The sequence below is a fragment of the Phocoena phocoena genome, chromosome 10 (assembly GCF_963924675.1).
Source record: "Phocoena phocoena chromosome 10, mPhoPho1.1, whole genome shotgun sequence".
NCBI lineage: Eukaryota > Metazoa > Chordata > Mammalia > Artiodactyla > Phocoenidae > Phocoena > Phocoena phocoena.
This window is the reverse complement of record NC_089228.1, coordinates 36,477,453-36,497,517: the sequence shown is the minus strand read 5'-3', so window position 1 is coordinate 36,497,517 and position 20,065 is coordinate 36,477,453. Positions and strand designations below refer to the sequence as shown.

Sequence of the window (20,065 nt, the reverse complement as noted above, 5' to 3'; positions counted from 1 at the left end):
GTGAACAGGTTGTCTCCAAACACTGGGCATGTGGGCATCAAGGCTCCTGGCAGTATCCCAAAATCTATACTGAAATCTAGTATCAAAACTAGAAACACACATACTCCATCCTGGCTGCAACTCTCACCTAAGTGCAGTCAGCTGTGAAAGGTGGCGGCTCATCTAGGTGTCCATTTGACGTCAGAACAGAGAGACTCAGCATGTGCTCTAGGTGGAAACAGAAAGGGATGGATTGTGAGCTCACCCTAGAATCTTCCCTGACTCTCAGCTCGCTGCTGCCAGGATTCACCTGCAGGCCTTCCTCTCCCCAGCCTGGACCAGCCTCCTGGGTGCAGCACAGAAATGGCCACCAGAGGGCGCAATCACCCCTCTGAACTTGCCTCAAATCTTCCCTATCTCCTTAGGAATGAACATTCCCCGGGGCCGCTGCCTCCAAGGAGTCTGGCGCCAGTCAGAAATGAAGGGGGCCTGCAGGTTCTCTGCCCTTGAGGCAGCTTCAGTTCCATCTGGTGAGGGAGGCAGATCCTGAGACCAGTTCCAGAGGAATGCTGAGCTCGGTAGGCCTGGGCATCTGGGGAGGGGTTGACAGGGGCAGAAGACCCAGCTTGCTCTCTGGGAAAGACCAAGGCCGCACTCGGTGACCTTCCTCAGACTCCCCTGAAAAGATGCCAGTGAACACAACTGCCCTTAGCATCTTCCCTCCCCTGCTGACCCATGCCCCGTGGGCCCTCCCTTTTTCTCCATGACAATTACCCTCAAATCACCTCTTGCTCCCCTTCATTTTAGGAAGGCCTGGAGAATTCTCCCCTTTTCCTCCCACTCACACCTCCAGTGAGCTCAGGGTTAGGGGTTGGCCCTCCGGTAGCATTTATTAAGTGCCTGCTATATGCCAGGGGGCTGGGGGGAGGGGGAGGCAGAGCAGCGGTCTTGCAGAGCAAGGCAGGTTGGGGCATCCCAGGCAGAGGGGCAAGTAGAGGTGGGGCGATGAGGCATGCTGGGCTGTTGCTCTGTGCTATTCGGCTGTCGTGGGGCCCCGGCAGAAGTTCCGGTTGTAGAAATGGCGGTTGTCCCTGGTCAGGGCTGTGCCCAGCTGGGCCCAGAAGCTGCCCTGGCCACTGGGCTGGTGGGGCCAAAGGAGGACGCTCTGGCGGCACAGGCGCTGGCGCAGCCGCACGTAGCGGGAGCGGTAGGCTTCGGGGCGCAGGATCACCAGCACCACGACGTCCTTGCGGTCCTCCAGCAGGCGCTGCTGGGCCAGCAGGAAGCTGGCACGCAAGAGGCCGCTGACCCGGTCCGTGTGGGCCAGCACAAACAAGGTCTTGCGGCTGCTATAGACCGAGGCCCACAGGTTCTCAAAGAGCGTCTTGCCGGGTAGCCAGTCACGCTCCTCCAGGCATAGGCGGAGTGCCCGGCGCCCACGGCGCTCCTCCAGCTGCACCCGCAACTCGTTGTACACCCAGTCGGCCACTGCGCTCTGTGCCTTGTCGAAGACCACGAAGGCATCGTAGAACAGGGCATCTGCGCCCCGCCGCTGCCCCCACCGGGGCAGCCAGGCCAGGCACAGGTGGAAGCAGTACCAGAGGTCCCAGCCACAGAGGTGGTGCAGCATGGGCACAGCCAGGCCCAGGGCCACCACCATCAGGGAGAGGCCAAAACAGTCCCAGGAGAGGGCCTCGTCCAGGCAGAGGCGCAGGTCCTGTGCGAAGATGCTGCGGCCCTGGAGCTGGCGCGGACTGCCACACTTGACTCGGCTGGGCAGCCCGGGCACGGCAGCCTGCACCTTCAGCAGGAAGTCCACGAAGGCCGCCCCACAGGCGCAGTGCAACGGGTTGGTGCTCACGTCTAGGATTTTCAGGGTGCCCGCTAGGGAGCCAAACCAGGAGGGCTCCACCGTCTTGAGGGCGTTGGCACTGAGGTTGAGCTCTTCCAGCCGCTTGGCGAGCACAAAGAAGCCGGGGGTCACGAAGCCAATGCTGTTGCCGCTGAGGTCCAACTTCCGGAGCCGGGTACCAGACGGCAGGCTGCCATTGCTCAGGGCCTTCAGCTGGTTTCCCGCCAGGTCCAGTGTTTCCAGCTGGGGCAGGAGGGCCAGGCTGCTCCAGTTGAAGAAGCCCAGGTTATTGTCACGGAGACGCAGCAGCTTCAGGCTCTTGGGGAGGTTGTCCAGGGTACATGGCAGGAGGGTATGCAGGCGGTTCTGGGACAGGTCCAGCAGGACCAGGCTTCTCAGGCCTTGGAAGAAGCGGAGATAGAGGTCTCCCTCAGCCCACATCTGGCTCAGGGCATTGCCACTGAAATCCAGGGCCTGCAGCGAGGCGCTGCAGAGCTGCTGGGACACACGGCTACGGATGTCGTTGTGTGCCAGGCTGAGGTAGCGCAGGGAGCGCAGCTGGGCCACGAAGCTGAGATTGTGGCCCACGCCCTGCATGCTGAAAGGCTGGCTGTTGTAGCTGAGGTCCAGCGCCTCCAGTCGCGGCAGCTCCGTGAACGAGCTCCCGTGGTACAGGTCCAGCTTGTTGTGGGACAGGTCCAGCACCCGCAGGCTGGTCAGCGGCACGAACTGGGAGCCGTTGACCGCCTGCGAGATGCTGTTGTGGCTCAGGCGCAGGCACTGGAGGCGCGAGAGGCGGGCAAACATCTCTGGCTGGATCGACACCAGGTTGTTCCGTGACAGGTCCAAGGTGAAGCTGAAGTTCTTGCAGCTTAGCATGAAGTCCTCCAAACTGAGAGTGTCCAGTGGGCCTGGAGCGAGGTCCCTGGACGGCAGCCAGATCTTCGGCCCACTGTCCACCTCCCCCAAGGTGGCTGCCGGCCTTGCAGCTCCACTGATGCGGTTGTCCGACAGGTCCACGTAGAGCAGGCCCGGGAAGGCCCCGAAGATGCTGAGCTGGGCCTGGTTGATGAAGTTCATCTGCAGACGCAGAATCTGTAGCATGGGCAGGCGTGTCAGCGGCTGAAGCGTGGTCTCGCTGAGCGAGCGGAAGAAGATGCCGTGCATGTCCAGCTCCTTCAGGGAGAGCAGGCCCCTGAAGGAGGGCGCCAGGTGCAGGTGGGCGAAGGACACCTTCTTGTGGTAATTGAAGGACAGGTTGAGGCTGCGCAGCCGGGCCAGGCCCCGGAAGGCCGTGGTCTTGGTGATGCAGTCATAGAGGAAGTTCTCACTCAGGTCTAGCACTTGGAGCCTGCCCAGGCCACGGAACCATCTGTTGTCCAGGCTGTAGAGAGAACTGTCCTTCAACACCAGGCCTTCGAGGCGGCTCAGGTGGCCGAAGGTGTCGGGGTGCAGCTTGGGGAAGTGCTTCGGACACTCCATGCAGGGGTTGCGGGCATGGTCACAGCGGCGGCAGTTCCCACCCACGTCCAGCACGCGCAGGGCGGTCAGATTGGCCAGGTCCTCGGGCGCCAGGGTGACAATGTGGTTATAGGACAACAGCAGGGTCTCCAGGCTGGGGGGCAGGAGGCGGGGCACCTCCGTGAGGTTGTTGTACTTGAGCGACAGGTGCGTGAGGTTGCCCAGGCCAAGGAGGGCGCCCGGGGCCACCTCCAGTGTCCGGTGGCAGGGGTTCTTGTAATAGCAGTTGCCGTCCATGTACAGAAAGCGCAGGGCGTGTAGGCCGGCGAAGTGGGTGGGGTCTAGCACCAGGATGTTAGTGTGGCTCAGCGACAGGGACACGAGGGACCTGGGCAGGGCGGGCACGGACGTGATGCCGTTGTAGCTCAGGTGCAGCTCCTCGAGGGTGGGCACGGCCAGGAAGGTGTTGGGCTCGATGGTCATGTGGCAGGGGAAGTGCATGGGGCTGAGGCCGGCCGGCGGGCAGTTCCACTTGAGGTTGAGGATCCGCAGGCTGGACAGGTGGGCGAAGTCGGAGTCATGCAGGTGGTGGATGCGGTTGGAAAGCAAAGAGAGGCTGGTGACATTGGCCCGGGGCGCCACAGCCGAGAAGTGTGGCACGGACTTCAGGAACAACCAGTTGCAGTTCACCAGGCCGTGGGGCTGGAGTTCACAGGGCAGGAAAGCAGGCAGGGTGCCCTGGGCCAGGGCTGCAGCCAGTGCCACCGCCTGCACCAGGAGAGAAAGGGGGTGCCGGGCACGGCAGGGGCCCTGTGGGGTGGGCACCGTGTGAGGGCACGGCCCCAGCTCCACCTCTCCTGCCCCCCCCCCCGCCCCGGGTCTCCCGCAGGGCTCCCAGCCCTCCAAGGAGGTTCCTGTTTCTCTGCCCAGTGCCCATCCCACCTCCAAGGCCCACAGGGAACTTGGACTCGGGTCTGAGGCCCAGCCTTTGACTCAGAACGGGGAGTCAGAACTGGTTCTGAGACCTGGAATCCAGACTCATGATCTAGAGCTTTCACTCAACCAAACCCCAACTGGACAGGAGAGCCAGGTAGGTGGTCAACAGGCCCCCCAGGATCTCCCCGACTCTCCCCTTCCGTTCCTCAGAGGTCATTTCTCTTTCCTCCTGAGCAAGGGGGAATCTTCCCTTTCCTCCAGCCCCCTGAAAATCTCCCTCTGCTTTCTACCAGGCTTCTCCCAGCCCTCCCTCTCTGTTTGGCCAAGAGGTGGGAATGAGGGTCTCCTGCTGGGGCTCAGGCTGTCTACCACCCAGGGTCCTGGCCAGAGTGGGCACTGCCCAGCTCTTTCCCCGTCTGCCCACCTCACCCAGCCCAAGCACTCAACCTGCTGTGGGTCAGAACGGATTGGAGGAGAGGTTGGGCAGCAAAGGGCAGACAGGGCCCAGCCTGGGTGCTCCCCTTGCTCGCAGCCCAGCACCACCACTGAGCGCAGCCCTAGGCCCCAGCCTCCTCACCCAAGCAATGGGTTTGTGTCTCATGGCTCAGAGAAGGTCTTCTGCTCTGATTCTGTTATCTTCAGGGTTCAGTGAGTTTCCCCAGGGCCACCTGGGTGACTGTCCCTTTCACCATTGCAGCCATCAATCCCACCTTTCTCCCTACCACTTCCCACTGTCCCCTTCCCTGGGGACTGAGGGCTGCTGTCCTACCATGACAGGGAATGGGGGCTTCTCCAGAGGGTCTGGCTGGCAGACTAGGCAGCAGCTGCAGGGAAGGATGCTTCGCATTCACAGCCCCTTCCCGTGGTGACGGCTTGGGGAACAGAGGAAGTGAGAATTTCGCAATAACCTAGCCCCCTTCCCTCCCCCACCCCATGCCCAGGGCAGGGGTGTCGGGGCGGGGGGGGGGGGGGCGGGGATGCAATGAGTCAGAGGCCATTTGCATAGTCAGGTGGCAGCCGGCCCCTTCACCTCTTCCTCTTTCCACTCTCCCCCCAACCCCTCTTCTCCACAGCCTGTCCTAAGAACCCTCCACATCCCACAGGGGCCTCACACCGGTCCTCTGGGAAGTCTGGGGAGAAACAACCACCCAGAGCCCAGTCTAAGGTCAGTGAGAGAGTGGAATTAGGGGCAGTGCCAGACCTGGGTGGGCTACTGACACCCATGCCAGGGCCTGCTCAGCCCCTGCCCCCAGGCAGCACTCTCAGGCCAGCAGCTCCCGCACTGCCCTTTCCTACCCTGCGGCCCCATCCCCAGGGCTGTGTGCCATGCCGGGCCTGGCATACAGGGTCGGGGGGCAGCACTGGCCTTGCCCAGGCTCACCTGCCCCACTGCAGCTGCCACTTCCTCTAGGAGCAGGGACGCCTATGCATTCCCAACACACCATCAGAGAACAAACCCCATGGCTGGACCAGCTGAGACCTCCTGGCTCATCCTCCCCTGAAGCTCTTCTCACACAATCCTTCTGACCCAGGTAATCGTAACAGATCACTCAGGCCCAAAGCCTCAAGGTGACCCGGGACCCTCAGCAAGTCCTGCTGGCTCCAGGTTCAGAATCTGCCCGTTGCCCCCCACCTTCACATCCACCAGCCTGGTCTGAGCCGCCATCACCTCTTGCCTAGACCAGTGCAGTCATCGCCTCCTCAGGGTTGTCCTGATTCTGCTCTCAAGCCCCAAAGCTTATTCTCATTAGACCCTTAGGTCACATTAGGTCCCTCCTCTGCTCAGACGCCTCCACGGCCCTTTCCGGGGTCAAAGCCAGTCTACATCATAGCCAGCAAGGTCCTATGGTATCTGCCCTCTCACTGCCTCCCTGACCAGTCTCCAGCCATTGGCCTTCTAGCTGTGGTTTGAACACACCCATGTACTCTCCTGCCCCAGGGCCTTTGAATGTGCTGTTTGTTTATTTAGCTGTGCTGGGTCTTAGTTGTGGCATACAGGATCTTCGTTGTGGCGTGCGGGATCTTTTAGTTGCGGCATGAGGGATCTAGTTTCCTGACCAGGGATCAATCCTGGGCCCCCTGCATTGGAAGCATGGAGTCTTAACCTCTGGTCCACCAGGGAGTCCCCATTCCCTCTGTCTTGAAGCTTTTTCCAGATACTCACATAGCCCCCTCCCTCACCACCTTTACATCTCTGCTCACACATCACCCTCTCAATGAGGCTTTCTCTGACATTCTTATAAACCTCCTACCCCAGATTGGGTTTTCCTGAGCTCTTTTACGTAATTTGTCCTTAACAGTTTTTACCTGCTAACATACCATAATACTGATTCTTCATGGTTTCTTGTATATTCTCTTATTCCTCTGCTGGAACGTCAGCTACTTGAGGGCAGGGACCTCTTTGTCTGTGTCCCCAGAGCCCAGCACAGTACCCGGCACATAGTAGGTGCTCAATATTTGCTGAATCCATGGGTCTCCAGCACTCAGCCCTGGGCAGGCACAGAGAGTGTTTCTGAGTCATGGTTGAATGAATGAACAAACAAATAGGGCTTCTGCTGGGAGGGGGAAGCTTCTCTGTGCTTCTCTGTGCCCACCTCTGGATGGGTGTCATGGCAGGCAGGCGCCAAGCTGCCAGGCGTCCAGCTGGTGCACAGGCCCAGGTGGTTTAGCAGTCTGAGGGCGATGGCATTGTCCTCCTGCTCACCTGAGAACCAGTGTTCGGGGTGGGAAAGGACAGGTCTCCTTCTCTGGATTCTGGCTAGGGTTCCAGCTCTCCTCCCTACAATTCTAAGGGCTTCAGGACTTCCCTGGTGGCACAGTGGTTAAGAATCCGCCTGCCAATGCAGGAGACATGGATTTGAGCCCTGGTCCGGGAAGATCCCACGTGCCTTGGAGCAACTAAGCCCGTGCACCACAACTACTAAGCCTGTGCTCTAGAGCCCACGAGCCACAACTACTGAGCCTGTGTGCTGCAACTACTGAAGCCCGTTAGCCTAGAGCCCAGAGCCCGCGCTCCGCAACAAGAGAAGCCACTGCAGTGAGAAGCCCATGCACTGCAACGAAGAGTAGCCCCTGCCCGCCGCAACAAGAGAAAGCCTGCGCGCAGCAACGAAAACCCAATGCAGCCAAAAATTAATTAATTAATTTTAAAGATAAATAAATAAGGGCTTTAGTAGGGGCTGAGAGAGGCCCCAGGGATGGGATACTGCCCTGAGTCCCAGCCCAAGATGCACTCTCAAGAAAAAGGACGGTGCCCATCGAGCAGCTGAATCCATCATCAGCCCCACATGTCCCCACCCCTGCACAACTCCCACCCAGGATGGGAAGGGTCTTCCACCCACTTCTCAGAGGCAGAGAATGAAGTTCTGGTTCCTGCTGAATCCCAAGCCTGAGGGAGACTCTCCCAGACTCCCTGGGACCAGAAACCCAGGCCCTTCGGGGCAGAATGCAGGTACCCAAGAGAGGGCCCATGAGATGACAGTGAAGTCTGCCCATGCACACACGGGCTGGAGACACCAAGACCCAGAGGTCCACGGAAACAGCCACCATGCCTCAGGGCCACGGCAGCCAGGAAACCTAGTGGACAGAGCTTACTCAGTGTGGCAGGCCCCCAAGGAGGTCCATGTCCTAATTCCCAGAACCTGTGAATATGTTCCCTTATGTGATAGAGACTTCGCAGGTGGGATTAAGTTAAGGATCTTGAGATGGGCAGAGTATTCCGGATTATCTGAATACAATCACAATGTCCTTATAAGACAGAGGCAGAGGGGATTTGACTACTGATGGCCATATGATCACAGAAGCAGAGGGAAGCAGAATCGGAGATAAGATGCTATGCCCCTGGCTTTTAAGATGGAGGGGCCACAAGCCAAGGAATGCAACCGGCCTCTATAAGGTGGAAAAGGTGAGGAAATGGATTCCCCCGAGGCCTCCAGAAGGAAACAGCCCTGCTAAAACTGTGACGTTAGCCCTGTAAGACTCATTTCAGACTTAAGAACCATGAGAGAATAAATGTGTAGTTTTTTTGTTTGTTTGTTTGCTTGTTTTTGCGGTATGCAAGCCTCTCACTGTTGTGGCCTCTCCCGCCGCGGAGCACAGGCTCCGGACGCGCAGGCCCAGCGGCCATGGCTCACAGGGCCAGCCACTCCGCGGCATGTGGGATCTTCCCGGACCGGGGCACGAACCCGTGTCCCCTGCCTCGGCAGGCGGACTCTCAACCACCGCGCCACCAGGGAAGCCCTAAATGTGTAGTTTTAAGCCACTAAGTTTGTGGTACTTTGTTACAGCAGTCACAGAAAACGAATCTACCCAGATCCCCTATATCACAGCAGAGGTGTGCCTGCCTCTTGGATGGAGTTCCCATCGACAAGCCAGCCTCTCCACGCTGTGCCCTCGTATACAGGAACACAGATTCTCCCACACATCTGCAGCCGGGAGGGCTGGGGCTCCACCTAGCAGGCCAACAGGCCCCTTCTGCATTGGGAGGGGACAGTTCTATGCTCAGGGCTTCCCCATTCCCGGTGCCAGAGATGGTCCCTCAGGGCCAGACTCAGCTGTTGATTTAAAAATATTTTATTCTTTAAAAAATACAGCATTCAACCATCTCGTCCTGCAATGACCCCCTGCCCCAGCCCCGAATGACTGCACCCCTTGTGGCCAAAGGCTTCTGGGCCATGCTGGGACCCTAGTCTCAGTTCCCCTGGGGGCCAGGTTCATGCCAGGCCCCCCACCCAGCCCCTTGAACCAGCTGGGCAGGGTCCCCAGATGCCCTGGGCACATGGAAGAGAGGCAGGAACAGCAGAGGGGGAGGGTCGCAAAATGCCAGCCCAGTGGTCCTCGGAAGCTGCAAGAATGTTCACTCACCAGCCCTCCTGCCCACAGGAGGTCACCCCAGAGCCCAGGCTGGGAAGGAGGGAGGTGGCCGTGGGGATGGGGTCGGGGTCGGGTAGGGGCAGCCCCACAGTTCCACATGCCAGCAGGGCTCGGGTCCCGCCACCTAGCTGTCGTCCCCATTCTCGCCGGGGCCACGGATGAGGCGCTTGTGGCCCCGCTTGCCCCCGGGGCCCTTGGGCTTGGCGAAGGCCTGCTTGAAGGCGTGCTGCTTGGGGTGCACCTCGTCATAGAGGAAGCTGGCCGTCAGCTCCGCCCCGTCGCCAATCTCAATCTGTGCAGGGCAAGGCAGTGGTCAGTCACTCCAAGGGTGGAGGGCCCTAACACACACCACCCTTGGTCACCCCCACTCCTGGGGCACCCCCCTGATCTCTCTCACTCTAGCCCTGGGGTGTCCTCTCAGATCCCCACCTGAAACACACCTCCAGGAGCACAGAGCCTAGGGCCTGCTGCCCTGTAGGCCTTGTCACCCCCTACCTACCTTCCAGACCCAGGAAAAGGAGAGACATGGGTGTCACAGCTGGGGCTTGTCCAAGACATCAGTTACCTGGGCGGCCTGGGCTATGCACACTACCCCCTGGGCCTCAGTCTCCCCATCCAACCAACAGGGCAACAATGCCCCTGCTCTGCCATTCTCACGGGACCCTGATGCCCCACGTGGAGGGTGGGGTGACAGGGCCCTGGGAGGCGAGGCCCTAGGGAATGGGCACCCACCTTCTTGGCGATCTCCAGCTGGAAGTCCTGCTCCACGGAATCGAGGAGGCGGCTCTTGCAGCTGGAGTAGAGCATGCGCTCCTTGATGCTGCACTTGTAGCCAGGCATCGAGTAGATGAACACTGCAGAGAACAGGGAGGTGAGCTGCGGTGGGCCTGGGACTCCTGCCGCCCCATGGCCCCTGCAGGCGGCCCACCCAGCTGTGGGCTAGCGCGGGAGCCCTGCTGTGGCCACTCACCCACAGACTCCAGGGGGTCACCCTCATGGGTGTGCTTGTAGAGGAAGAAGTGGTAGCGGGCGGCATCTCGGGGCACCCGTGATGGCAGCTGTGCCACGTCCGTTGGCTCTGTGTGCACCAGTTCGATGGTCTCCCGCTCCAGGTCCAGCTTCTGCCGAGGGGCAGGGGGAGACGTGAGGGTACCGCGCGGGGGAGGGCCCAGGCCCACCCTCGACAACAAGAATTCCCTGAGGTGGGAACCTGCTGTCATCTCCCTCTCCCGGGGCTCCCCTCCCCCATCCTGCCATGCGGGTCCCTCTGAAGAGGCCACTCCTGGGCGCTGCCCCAACTCTGCCCCTTTGAACACTCTGCTAGAGGAGCAAGTCCCAGCAAGGACAATGGACAGGACAGTGGAGAGGGCCTTCACCTCAAGGAGGCATCACCCTTGGGCCAGCCTATCCTCAGAGCTGAGGACCCATTCTGCTTGAAAGGGGGCAGGCTGGACCACTGGGGCAGAGGGACCCTGGTTGGGGAAAGGGGGTGGTCAGGGGGCTGCAGAGGGAGTCTGGGACAGGAAGGGGCTCAGGGCTGAGGGGTGAACCCAGGGGTGATGTGTGTATGCAGCGTGGAGGGCGGATTGAGGGACAGTGTCTCACAGGAGTCCCTGTGGGTGAGCCGGCCAGGGCAGGGGAACAGAGTGCAGCCACCACACGTGGCTACTGTAGGGAACAGGTAGGGATGGAGGGCAGCGTGTTCCCACCAGTACGTGGGTGAGCTGAAGTGAGCATGTGCGTGTGTGCAGGAGCAGGGTGGGGGTGCAGCACACCCTGAGTGTGTGCCTGGGACAGGGGACGGGCACCCACCAGCTGGATGTAGTTGACTGTCTTCTGTCTGAGCTGCTGAAGTGCCCGCTGGGCCTGAGGCTGCAGAGGGAAGGCCAGGCCCTGCAGGGTCTGGTGTTTGCTCTCCACACTGATCTCTGTCTTCACCTGGGGACAGATGAACATTAAGCGAGGCCCTCACATGCCCAAACCAGGGTGTAGCCCACCTGGGGAGCACAGGCTTGGCCAGCAGGGCACGACGTGACCTCGAAGGCCTCGGGCCAGGACTTCTGCCCACCCTGTCCAGTGCACCCACCTCGTTAATACGGATCTGCTGAAGTTCTCTCTCGGCCGAGGTCAGCGGGGCGGGTGCCGCACAGGATGACAGGTGCTTCTGGTACCCAGCAAAGGAGAGGTCATCCTGGCCGGTGGATGTAGAGGCATAAATGAGCACCTTGGGGTGGGCTGGCAGAAGCCCACTAAGTACCCCAGCTTGCAGACCTTGGACCCTCACAGCCCTCCCTACTCACACCCAAGCCTGGCACCCACTTACTCTGGACCCTGTATAACACCTCACCCTCTGTGGGTTCATGACCGCAACCTAGTGATCCTGGCCTTGAAGGGGGCGAGGGGCGCCCAGGGGAGGGGGCCTACCTTCACAGTTCCGAAGAGCTCATCCTTGATGTGGCCGCCCCCAAACTCCTTCTTCACTGTGGCCCGTGTGGCTGCATACAGCATCTTCAGCCGCACCTGAAGGGTGGGGGCCAAGCCATGAGACCCCTCCAGGCAGGGCTGCCCGTCCAGGAGCAGACAGGAGCCTCTGGGTGAGGACCTGGTCACTTCATTGTGCCCACACACCCAGCAGAGGACGCAGCAGAGCACCCAGCAGAGGGGGCGAGGCTGCAGTAGGGCGGCTCAGACAGTAGGGGGAGCCGCTGTCCAGCCCAACCTCTTGCCTCCTAGAGCCAGGCTGATCTGGCTGGGAGGCTCTCAGAGACCCCAGGCTCCAAGCGCAGGACCTCATCCCTTGCTCTCGTACCCTCTAGAGCAGGATCTGATGTCTCCCCTGTTCAGACTCCCTGGGGCAGGCCCGTGTTATCTCAATCAGACCCAGCTCCCCCCTTCCTCCAATCTGGGGGCTGGGCAGGGGTCCCTAGGACTCACAGGGGAATTATCAGGTGACCAGGCGAGGAAGAGCCACTCGAAGCCCTGGGCGTTCTGCGTGTCCAAGCGGTAGAGCAGGTAGCAAGGCTGCTGGGCATCCAGCAGCGGCAGCACGGCCCCATCATAGTCCTGGTCCCAGCAGCCCACCAGCTCCCTCGAGGCACCCAGCACGAGCTGCTCTGGGGGCAGAGGCCAGGTGAGCCAAGGAGTAGCCATGTCCCACACCCACCTGTGACTGTGGGCCTCAGCCTCTGGCGGTGACTCAGACCCACTGACCACCCACCCCACCTTCCCCTGGAGCCACCATGTCCCTGAAGGCTGTCTGTGTGATTCAGTCATGAGTGAATGAGGACACACAGCCGCCAGCCCGAGGTCGCGCCTTCTACACACACACACACACACACACACACACACACACACACACACACAGAAATGGTCTCGAGAACATGCCCACAGCTGACCCAGCACAGGCAACCGCACCAAGACACACAGCCACATGCCCACAGCCATCGACAACGCGACCCCTCACAGACATCCACACACTCAGACCCACCACACAGCACACAGCCCCACTGGGCTACCTACTGCCCCCTCCTCCCTCAGTCTGGGGCTCCAGCAGACCCCCCAGCACACCCTTCTCAGAAAGAATGTGCTATGGGAAGTGGGATCACAGCCTCAGGCCACAGGGATCTGCAGGCACAAAGGCACACGGGCAAGAGGGAGACAGGGGCTCTTACCAGACGCTGTATAAACGGCTACCCTGCTGCCCCCGACCAGCTGCAGCTTCCCCAAAAGTAGCAAATCAAAAGCAGCCAACCTCTAAATGCCTGGGGCCGAGTGGCTGAATGGGGTATCGAGGCTGGACATACATTTGACCTATCAGCCCACAAGGCCTCAGTGTGGCACTGAACACCAGCCCGGATGTGCACAGGCCCAGGCTAGAGGAAGAACTGGGGCAAGGGGACAATCACCACCTGGCCAGGGGCTACCGGCACCTGACTACCAGGCCCTCCTGATGGGGGCACGGGGCCTGGCTGTCCAGGAGTCCCAACAAGCCTGGCCGCCTCCCTCTGGCCTTGGCCTCCTCACATATCCTCCCAGAGCTCAGATGGGATCAAGGCTGAAACCCAGCAGTCACAGGCCGACTGGACCCCAACAGCACTGCCCAAGTTGTTTAATGTGTTGCCAACATTTTTCAAACTGGGAAGTTTCACATAAGAAGTGGAATTCATGGCTTCTCTAGAAAAATCAGGAAATCAAGCCACACTCAGTGGGAGCTGGGCAATGGCTGCCTGTCAGGAGGCCTGGACCCTCCTGGGCGCTCCCAGGTGCCCCAACAGCTGTAATGCTGAATGCAGGTAAGGGCTCACCTAGAGACTCCTCCTGGTAAACGTCTACAGGGACGACCTGTCTGGGAGGCGACAGGGAAGGCTGAGGACTGGGGTCCATGAGTCTACTTCTTCGGAGGGGTCCAGGGAGCTGACCTACCCCAATGACCCCAACCCAGCCTCTGAGAGCATCTGAATCTGGGGACCCTGGACAAAGCCCAGCACAACTCTGGCCCTAAAGGCTGGGGTGAATTCTGGGTCTGGGAAGACCCTGCTTTGACCCAATTCAATGTGTGAAAAGTCAGCTGGGCACCAAGCCCATTCGGAGAGCCTCCAGCAGGGCCCACTACTGCATGGCTACCAAGAAGGGCTGGAAGGATTCGTGGTGGCCCGGCTCACCCCCAGTCCTGGAGTCTGTACCCTTTACTTCCAGGGCCAGCCCCTCAGCTGTCCTCTACCCCAGGACTCCTCTACCCCAAGTCCCCCCAAGCCTCAGTCTAATCCTCTACCTCCTCAAAACCCCTCCCCACTTCAGGCCTCAGCTCAAGCTCACCTGCCCCCCCAACCCCTATATCCCCAGCACCTCCCTTTGCGGAAGCCCCAGGTATCCCGGGTCCAGGTCAAGGCCTAGCCAAGCCCGGAATCCCCTAGTCCTGCTCTCAAAGAGGCTGACACGAGTCCCTTTTCCCCATTGTGAGGGCACTTCCCAAGGTTAGGGCCCTGGCTTCTCCTTAGGAATCTCCCCGAGCCAGTGGCCAAGCGAGGCCAGGCTTGCCGACCACACAGGGAGGTGAGTGGCACTAGCCACACGGGGCAGCGCCTGGCCTTACTCATCCTCTGCCACCCTACCTAACCCAGCCCAGCCCCCTGACTAGGCCAAGGGCCAACTACAGAGCCTCTGGGGAGGCTGGGCGGGACCCCCCGGGGAGGGCTCTCCTTGCTATCCCCCCAGCTTCAGCCTCCTGCTCAGTGTAACAGGCAGAATGACCATGCCCACCTCCAGCGCTCTCCTACAAGACACCTCCCATTTCCAGATGGGAGACTGAGGTCCTGAGGGGGCTGGAGGCCAATGTCCCCCACCTCCCAGAGAAGCAGCGGGGTCCGGCCACCAGCCTGTACCCTCGCCTGTAGGAAGCACTCACCGTCCTCAATGACGACTTTGATGAGCCGCACAGAACCAGCCCGCGCCTTGGCAAAGAACTCCTTCAGCTCCTCGGTAGCTACCAGAACAAGAAACATGGTGGAGGATGCGCAGACAGAGGGAGCACGGTGGGCAGGAACACACTCAGGGCCCGCTCTGTCCTGGGGGTCTGGTGGCGGAGCTGGGAGCCGGGTTAAATACGGCCCCCCATGTGACTGGGAACCTGAGACAGCCGCTGAACACAAGCTCCCAAATTTAGCCAGCAGAGGTGGCAGGCGGGCGGCCTGCTGGCTGGGATGGCTCTGTTGACAGGGCACACGGGGATGGGACAGCCCACCCGAGAATGGGGCGGGCTCTGGGACAGGCCAAACCAGCCAGAGTAAACGGCCCCCTCCTGTCCCCTGCCCCCCAAGAAGGCCCAGCACAGAGCTGGCCTGGGACACTCCCAGCACTGTCATGTCCACAGACAGAAATACAAGAACAACTGCTCCCAATGCACACTGCCCACTATGTCTACTCACACATGTACATGCATACACACACGCATGCATTGCGTGTTGCACGTGCCAATGGGTACATACTCAGTCAGGAATGTGTGAACGAAACACATAAACACTATGTGACAGAGAGAGGAACAGAACTGCAAACGCCCTCATACATGAACACACCACTCAGCTGGTCAAACGTAAATGGACACACACATTTAAATGTGCAAACACACAGACACACACACACAGATACAGTCCCCAGGGTGCTAATAAATTCACATACAGGCAAATGCAGAGCATGGCTAACATGTTTGTACAGGCAAGTGGCTGTACAAAGTGTACACAGAAATACAGAGGTACACACTGACACACATGCATGCACACCCAGCCCCAGCCCACCAGCCACGCTACCTAACCCTGAGAGGCCCTGGGGAGCCAGGCCAGCTCTGGCACAGCCCTGCCAGGAGGCGATAAGCCTCCACCCCCAGGCAGCTGGAAAGAGGAGTGACTCTCAGGGTCTCCCCAAAACAGACCCTGTCTTGGTCCCTGAGCCACAGACCTTAAAGGTGACAGCCAGTGACCAAGGACCCAAGTGCAGAAGTGAGGATCATGGTCAGAGCTAGGGAAGATCTAGCTCTGGAAGTCACAGATATACTGGTGGTTCAGAGAGGGAAACCAAGGTCCAAGTTGGGAAGGACCTACTTGGGTCTCTGGGTACACAGGGCCAGGCCAGCATGACCTTGGGGCTGCCCAGGGGTCAGGAGAATTCTGCAGGAACATAGCTGTACGGCTGAGGTCAGAGAATATTTATAGGGCCCAGACCCGGCAGCTTGAGGGCGGGGTGGGGGGGGGCCTTTAGGAAAACAAACTCTGGTCATGTCCTCAGGTGCCCATCATGCAGGGTGACCCTGAGCCTGAGACCTCATGCTGTGTACCACCCTCCAAGGCCACTGGGTGGGCAGGGTCCCAGCTAAGCCCGGCAGGCCCTTGGGGCTGAGAGCAGCATGGCATGGAGACACAGCCCCAATGTGCCAGGACAGAGCTGCCCCTCAGCAGACCTCAAGCAGGTCCCTGATGAAGAGCTTTACCTCAGGGGCTCCACCTTTCCCATAGCTATCTGTGACCTCTGACCTCATTGAACCTCAAACTCATCTATAACATGGAGCTAATACCCCTCACATGGTTAGAGCCTCTCCTAATAACAATTACTAATATTTTTTTAAGATTTTTTTCTGATGTGGACCATTTTTTTAAAGTATTTATTGAATCTGTTACAATATTGTTTCTGTTTTATGTTTTGGTTTTTGGCCCTGAGGCATGTGGGATCTTAGCTCCCCGACCAGGGAATGAACCTCCACCTTCTGCAGCAGCAGGTGAAGTCTTAACCACTGGACTGTCAGGGAAGTCCCAGAAATTATTAATTTTTATTACCGTGATGACGGCGGGACAGGCCGCGCTGAGCTGTCACTTCCACCTGCTCAGACCTCTCCCAGGGAGAGGCTGACACGCCCCTTCTAGTGTTACCAGGACAAAGTGACACCCCGGTAGTGGAAGAGACATCCCCCTCCATGCCTCCTCAGCCACCATCAATAATCCAGAGGCCAGGCCTGGGACACCTGAGCCTCTATCATCAAAGATTCATGTCCCCCACCCCCACCCCCCGCTGCCTTACCTCCCGCCCCCCTCCCAGTAAGCCTCAGGTTACAGGTCTCTCCCCTGCCCAGCTCTGAGGCAGCAGATCCACACCTATGGCCATGTCAAGGCTGGCACCTGGGCATCCAGGGTGATCTCTCCTGCGGCCTCCTCAGGACAGAAATGGGAAGGAGTGGGTTGCTCCCAGGCAGAAGGAGGGCTGGGAGGGGGGCTCGGCCCTCAGATTCCCCTAGGCAGGCCCATTGCAGCATATGGGAAATGAGGGAGTGAGGAACCGCCCAGGCCACAGGACAGGTCAGCCTACAGTGGGGAGGAGGAGCCCTAACTTCTGATCCCCTCTCAGTTGGAGGCAGCAGCAATGATCAGACAAAGGGGAAGGAAGGGGCAGGTCCGGTGAGGGGCTGTTCCCTTCTGTGGGGCTGAGTCATGAAGCTGCCCCTCCAGCTCTTCTTGGAGAATGGCTGGCCCAGACCCAGGCCCCTGCCTTTTCTGGTCCTGTGGGGTGTGGCCAGGGAAACCCTCTCAGGGCCAGCCACCAAGCGGCCACAACCACAAGCAGAGATCCAGGCGGTCAGGCTGGTTGATGGTGATGGCCCAGGGCAGGGGATCCTGATGTGGTGGGAGGAGTGGCTGACAGCCAAACCACTGGGCTATCTGGGCCTTCCCCACAGGCCAGGCAGCCCTCCCAGGGCAGTGACACAGGAGGACACTGAGGCCCAGGTAGGGTCAGGACACCTGGCTCCTGGCCACTGCTTCTTCCCCATCCTGTATAAGGAGGAAACTGGCCCCTTGGGGGAGGAGGGTGATGCTCTGGGCTGGAGAAGCTTGGGGTGGGGGGAGCTGGCCTAGAATCTCTAGGGTCAGGACCCTCTTCCCTGCCTCCAGCTTGGAGCAGGAGCCTTCCAGCACTGGCTGGGGCAGACTCAGGGGATCAGAGTGGAAAATGGCAGGGAGATCAGAGGTCAAGGTCAGATTGGCGACTCTCCACATCCCACTTAGAAAAAAACCTGTCCCAGGTTTTTCCCAGCCTAGTCTGTGAGGGTCCCAGGAGGAGCCCAAGGTCAGGGCCCCCTCCTCACACAGACACAAACCAATACGAGCCATACATGCATCCATGGTAACAAATGAACACTGAAATGCACCCAACTTGTGCACACGCACACAGACACCCACAGACATGTGCACACAGTCACGAAACACTGATGTCTAAAGATGATTCCATGCGACAGTGTCCAATCAGCCATTAGTGCATGTGCACTGGATGTACACAAGTCAGATCCAGATGTGCACACACAGGACTGTACACACAAGACAAATGCACATGCGTGCACACTCCCTCAGATGTGCACATCCGGGTACACCCACCCCCAGAAAGGAACAAAAATACATAGATGGGCACACACAGGCACATCCACCCCCAGGGAACACCGATACTTCCACCCCAGCTGTGTGCGTACATGTACGCCCACCCTCAACTATGCACAGTAAGTGCGCATCCCACCAAGATGTGCCCACCCCAGGCGACCCGCGGCTGCAAAAGAGAACAGGAAGCTTCCCCAGGCTGGTGCCGGGGAGGAAACAGGGGCCGAGAGCCAGCAAGGGGGCGCAGCCGCGAGCACTGACCCTCGGCCCCCTGCCCGTCCGCCATCCTCCCTCACCGTGGATGCCGGTCTGGTGCGCCATGACTCTGTGCCCCGCTCCGCCCGCGCCGTCGGAGCCCTCGGCTTGGCCCCGGCCCGGCTCGGCTCGCTTGGACTCGTAGGAGGAAGAGAAGTAGGAGGATGTAGTGGCGGCCGCCCAGCCTCGCGCAGCTTCCCGGGCGGTGCCGCAGACCCGCCCCCAGAGCGCCCCGCCCCTGACGGGCGAGACCCGGAGGGGGCGGGGACTCGGGGCCGCGCGTGCGCGTAGTGGGCGCCTGGTTTCGGGTGGGCCCACGACAGAGTTGATCGCCTTGTTCGCGCGCTTGCGCGTGCCCTGTCTGTAGCCGAGAACAGGGCCTGCGTGTGGCCGAGCGTGTGTGGGCGCACGCGTGTTTGAGCCTGTGCACCATGATCCGAGTGGTCTATGGCTGGGGTGTGTCCGTGAGTTCCGACCAGGTGGGTTTGTAGGTGGGTGGGATCCACGCATACCCTGTGGCCTTAAAGCGGGCGGGGGGCGGGTGTGGTCTGTGTGTGGATGGGCGTGCGTGTGTTTGAGTGGCATCCCTTTCCTCGGAGACGTTTCTTGAGCGTCTCCTGGGGGGCCTGGGCTCCTCAAGGCGTCCCAGCCCGCAGGCCCTGCCCTAGCAGTGGGAGCCCAGACCGACATTCTACTAGGCAGTCAGCAAATGAGCTGTGTCTGTGGCAGCGAGCGCCCTGTGCAGAGTAAGAGACCACTAGGAAGAGGTGATATTTGAGCGGAGACCTGGAGGAAAGCCTGGTAGAGCGAGGGAAAAGTTTTCTGTGAAGAGGGAATTGCGTGTGCAAAAGCGCAGAGGTTGAAGGAGGGTCAGAGCTTGGTGAGTCTGAGAAACTTCCAACTCCTAATCAACTTCTGGCTCCATACACAGCAGACTTGACTTCTCTGGCATCAGCCCCTGCCTGCTGTTACCAACATAATGTATCTTCTAGGCCACCGTGATTGAGTCAGGATGAGCACATGACCCCAGTCTGTCCAGTCAGAGCCTGTCCTGGGACTTTGGATGGGATGATTAGAAAGGAGGTGGGCTTTGGGGGCTGGGGTTGCTGAGAGTTGATGATGGATGATGTGGCCTGCCTGGTGGTATCTAGCCCCAGCTTGAGCTCCCTGCTCCCTGTCCCTCTACCCCACCCTAACTAGGCAGAATTGAGCCCTCCTCTGTGTGCCCCAGACCCTGGGTTTCCTGTCTCCTGAGAGTCCAACTCACACAAAATTGAAAGGTTTTCTTGTTCATCTTCCTGTGCACGCCCTGAGGACTGGGCCTGTGTAGTAGGCTCACCGTGGCCACCCTAGCACTCACAGTGGAACATAAAAACCATGTGTGGCCCTGCAGCCAGCCCTTGGGAGAACGGTTCATAGGTAAGTGCCCCCAACTCTGAGATCTGTCACAGCCCAGATGAGGCCAGCAACACAGAGCCACTGGTTACATCAACTCTCAGACCTGGCCACCTCCACAAGAACACTTGGCAATTCCACAGAACCATAAGAACCTTGACCTCTTGGAAACAGGACTTAACCAAGAAAACAGATTGATGAAAAATAATAAGGTTATGTTCCCTATTAAAATGTCCATCACTGGGTGAACTACATGGCATCCTTAACATCAAGGTCTCCCCTGATACCTGGTTGGCCCCACCCTGTGTCATTCTCTGTTTTTATCACTACCTGATTCATATATTTACTTGCTTATTTGTTTATTGTCTTTCCCCCCACCAGTCATTAAATTTTTGCCCCTGCTCTATCC

General features: G+C 59.4%; 1 protein-coding gene across 4 annotated transcripts; it reads right to left on the bottom strand.

The window, feature by feature from the left end:
• Positions 1-850: 850 nt before the first annotated feature.
• On the bottom strand, positions 851-18,459 carry LOC136128787 (twinfilin-2). Of its 4 annotated transcripts, none has more exons than XM_065884685.1 (9): positions 18,303-18,351; positions 14,505-14,582; positions 12,035-12,213; positions 11,525-11,620; positions 11,187-11,291; positions 10,913-11,038; positions 10,071-10,221; positions 9,833-9,954; positions 851-4,102 (listed from the first exon to the last, which is right to left on the bottom strand). In XM_065884685.1, the coding sequence occupies exons 1-9, from the start codon at positions 18,325-18,327 to the stop codon at positions 1,013-1,015; spliced, it is 3,972 nt and encodes a 1,323-aa protein (XP_065740757.1). In that variant the 5' UTR covers positions 18,328-18,351; the 3' UTR covers positions 851-1,012. The 4 variants fall into 4 exon arrangements, with proteins under 4 accessions (XP_065740757.1, XP_065740758.1, XP_065740760.1 ...); XM_065884688.1 differs by lacking the exon at positions 851-4,102 and adding an exon at positions 8,785-9,392 and having other exon boundaries at positions 18,303-18,459; XM_065884687.1 differs by lacking the exon at positions 851-4,102 and adding an exon at positions 8,785-9,392 and having other exon boundaries at positions 11,181-11,291; positions 18,303-18,327.
• Positions 18,460-20,065: the final 1,606 nt, after the last annotated feature.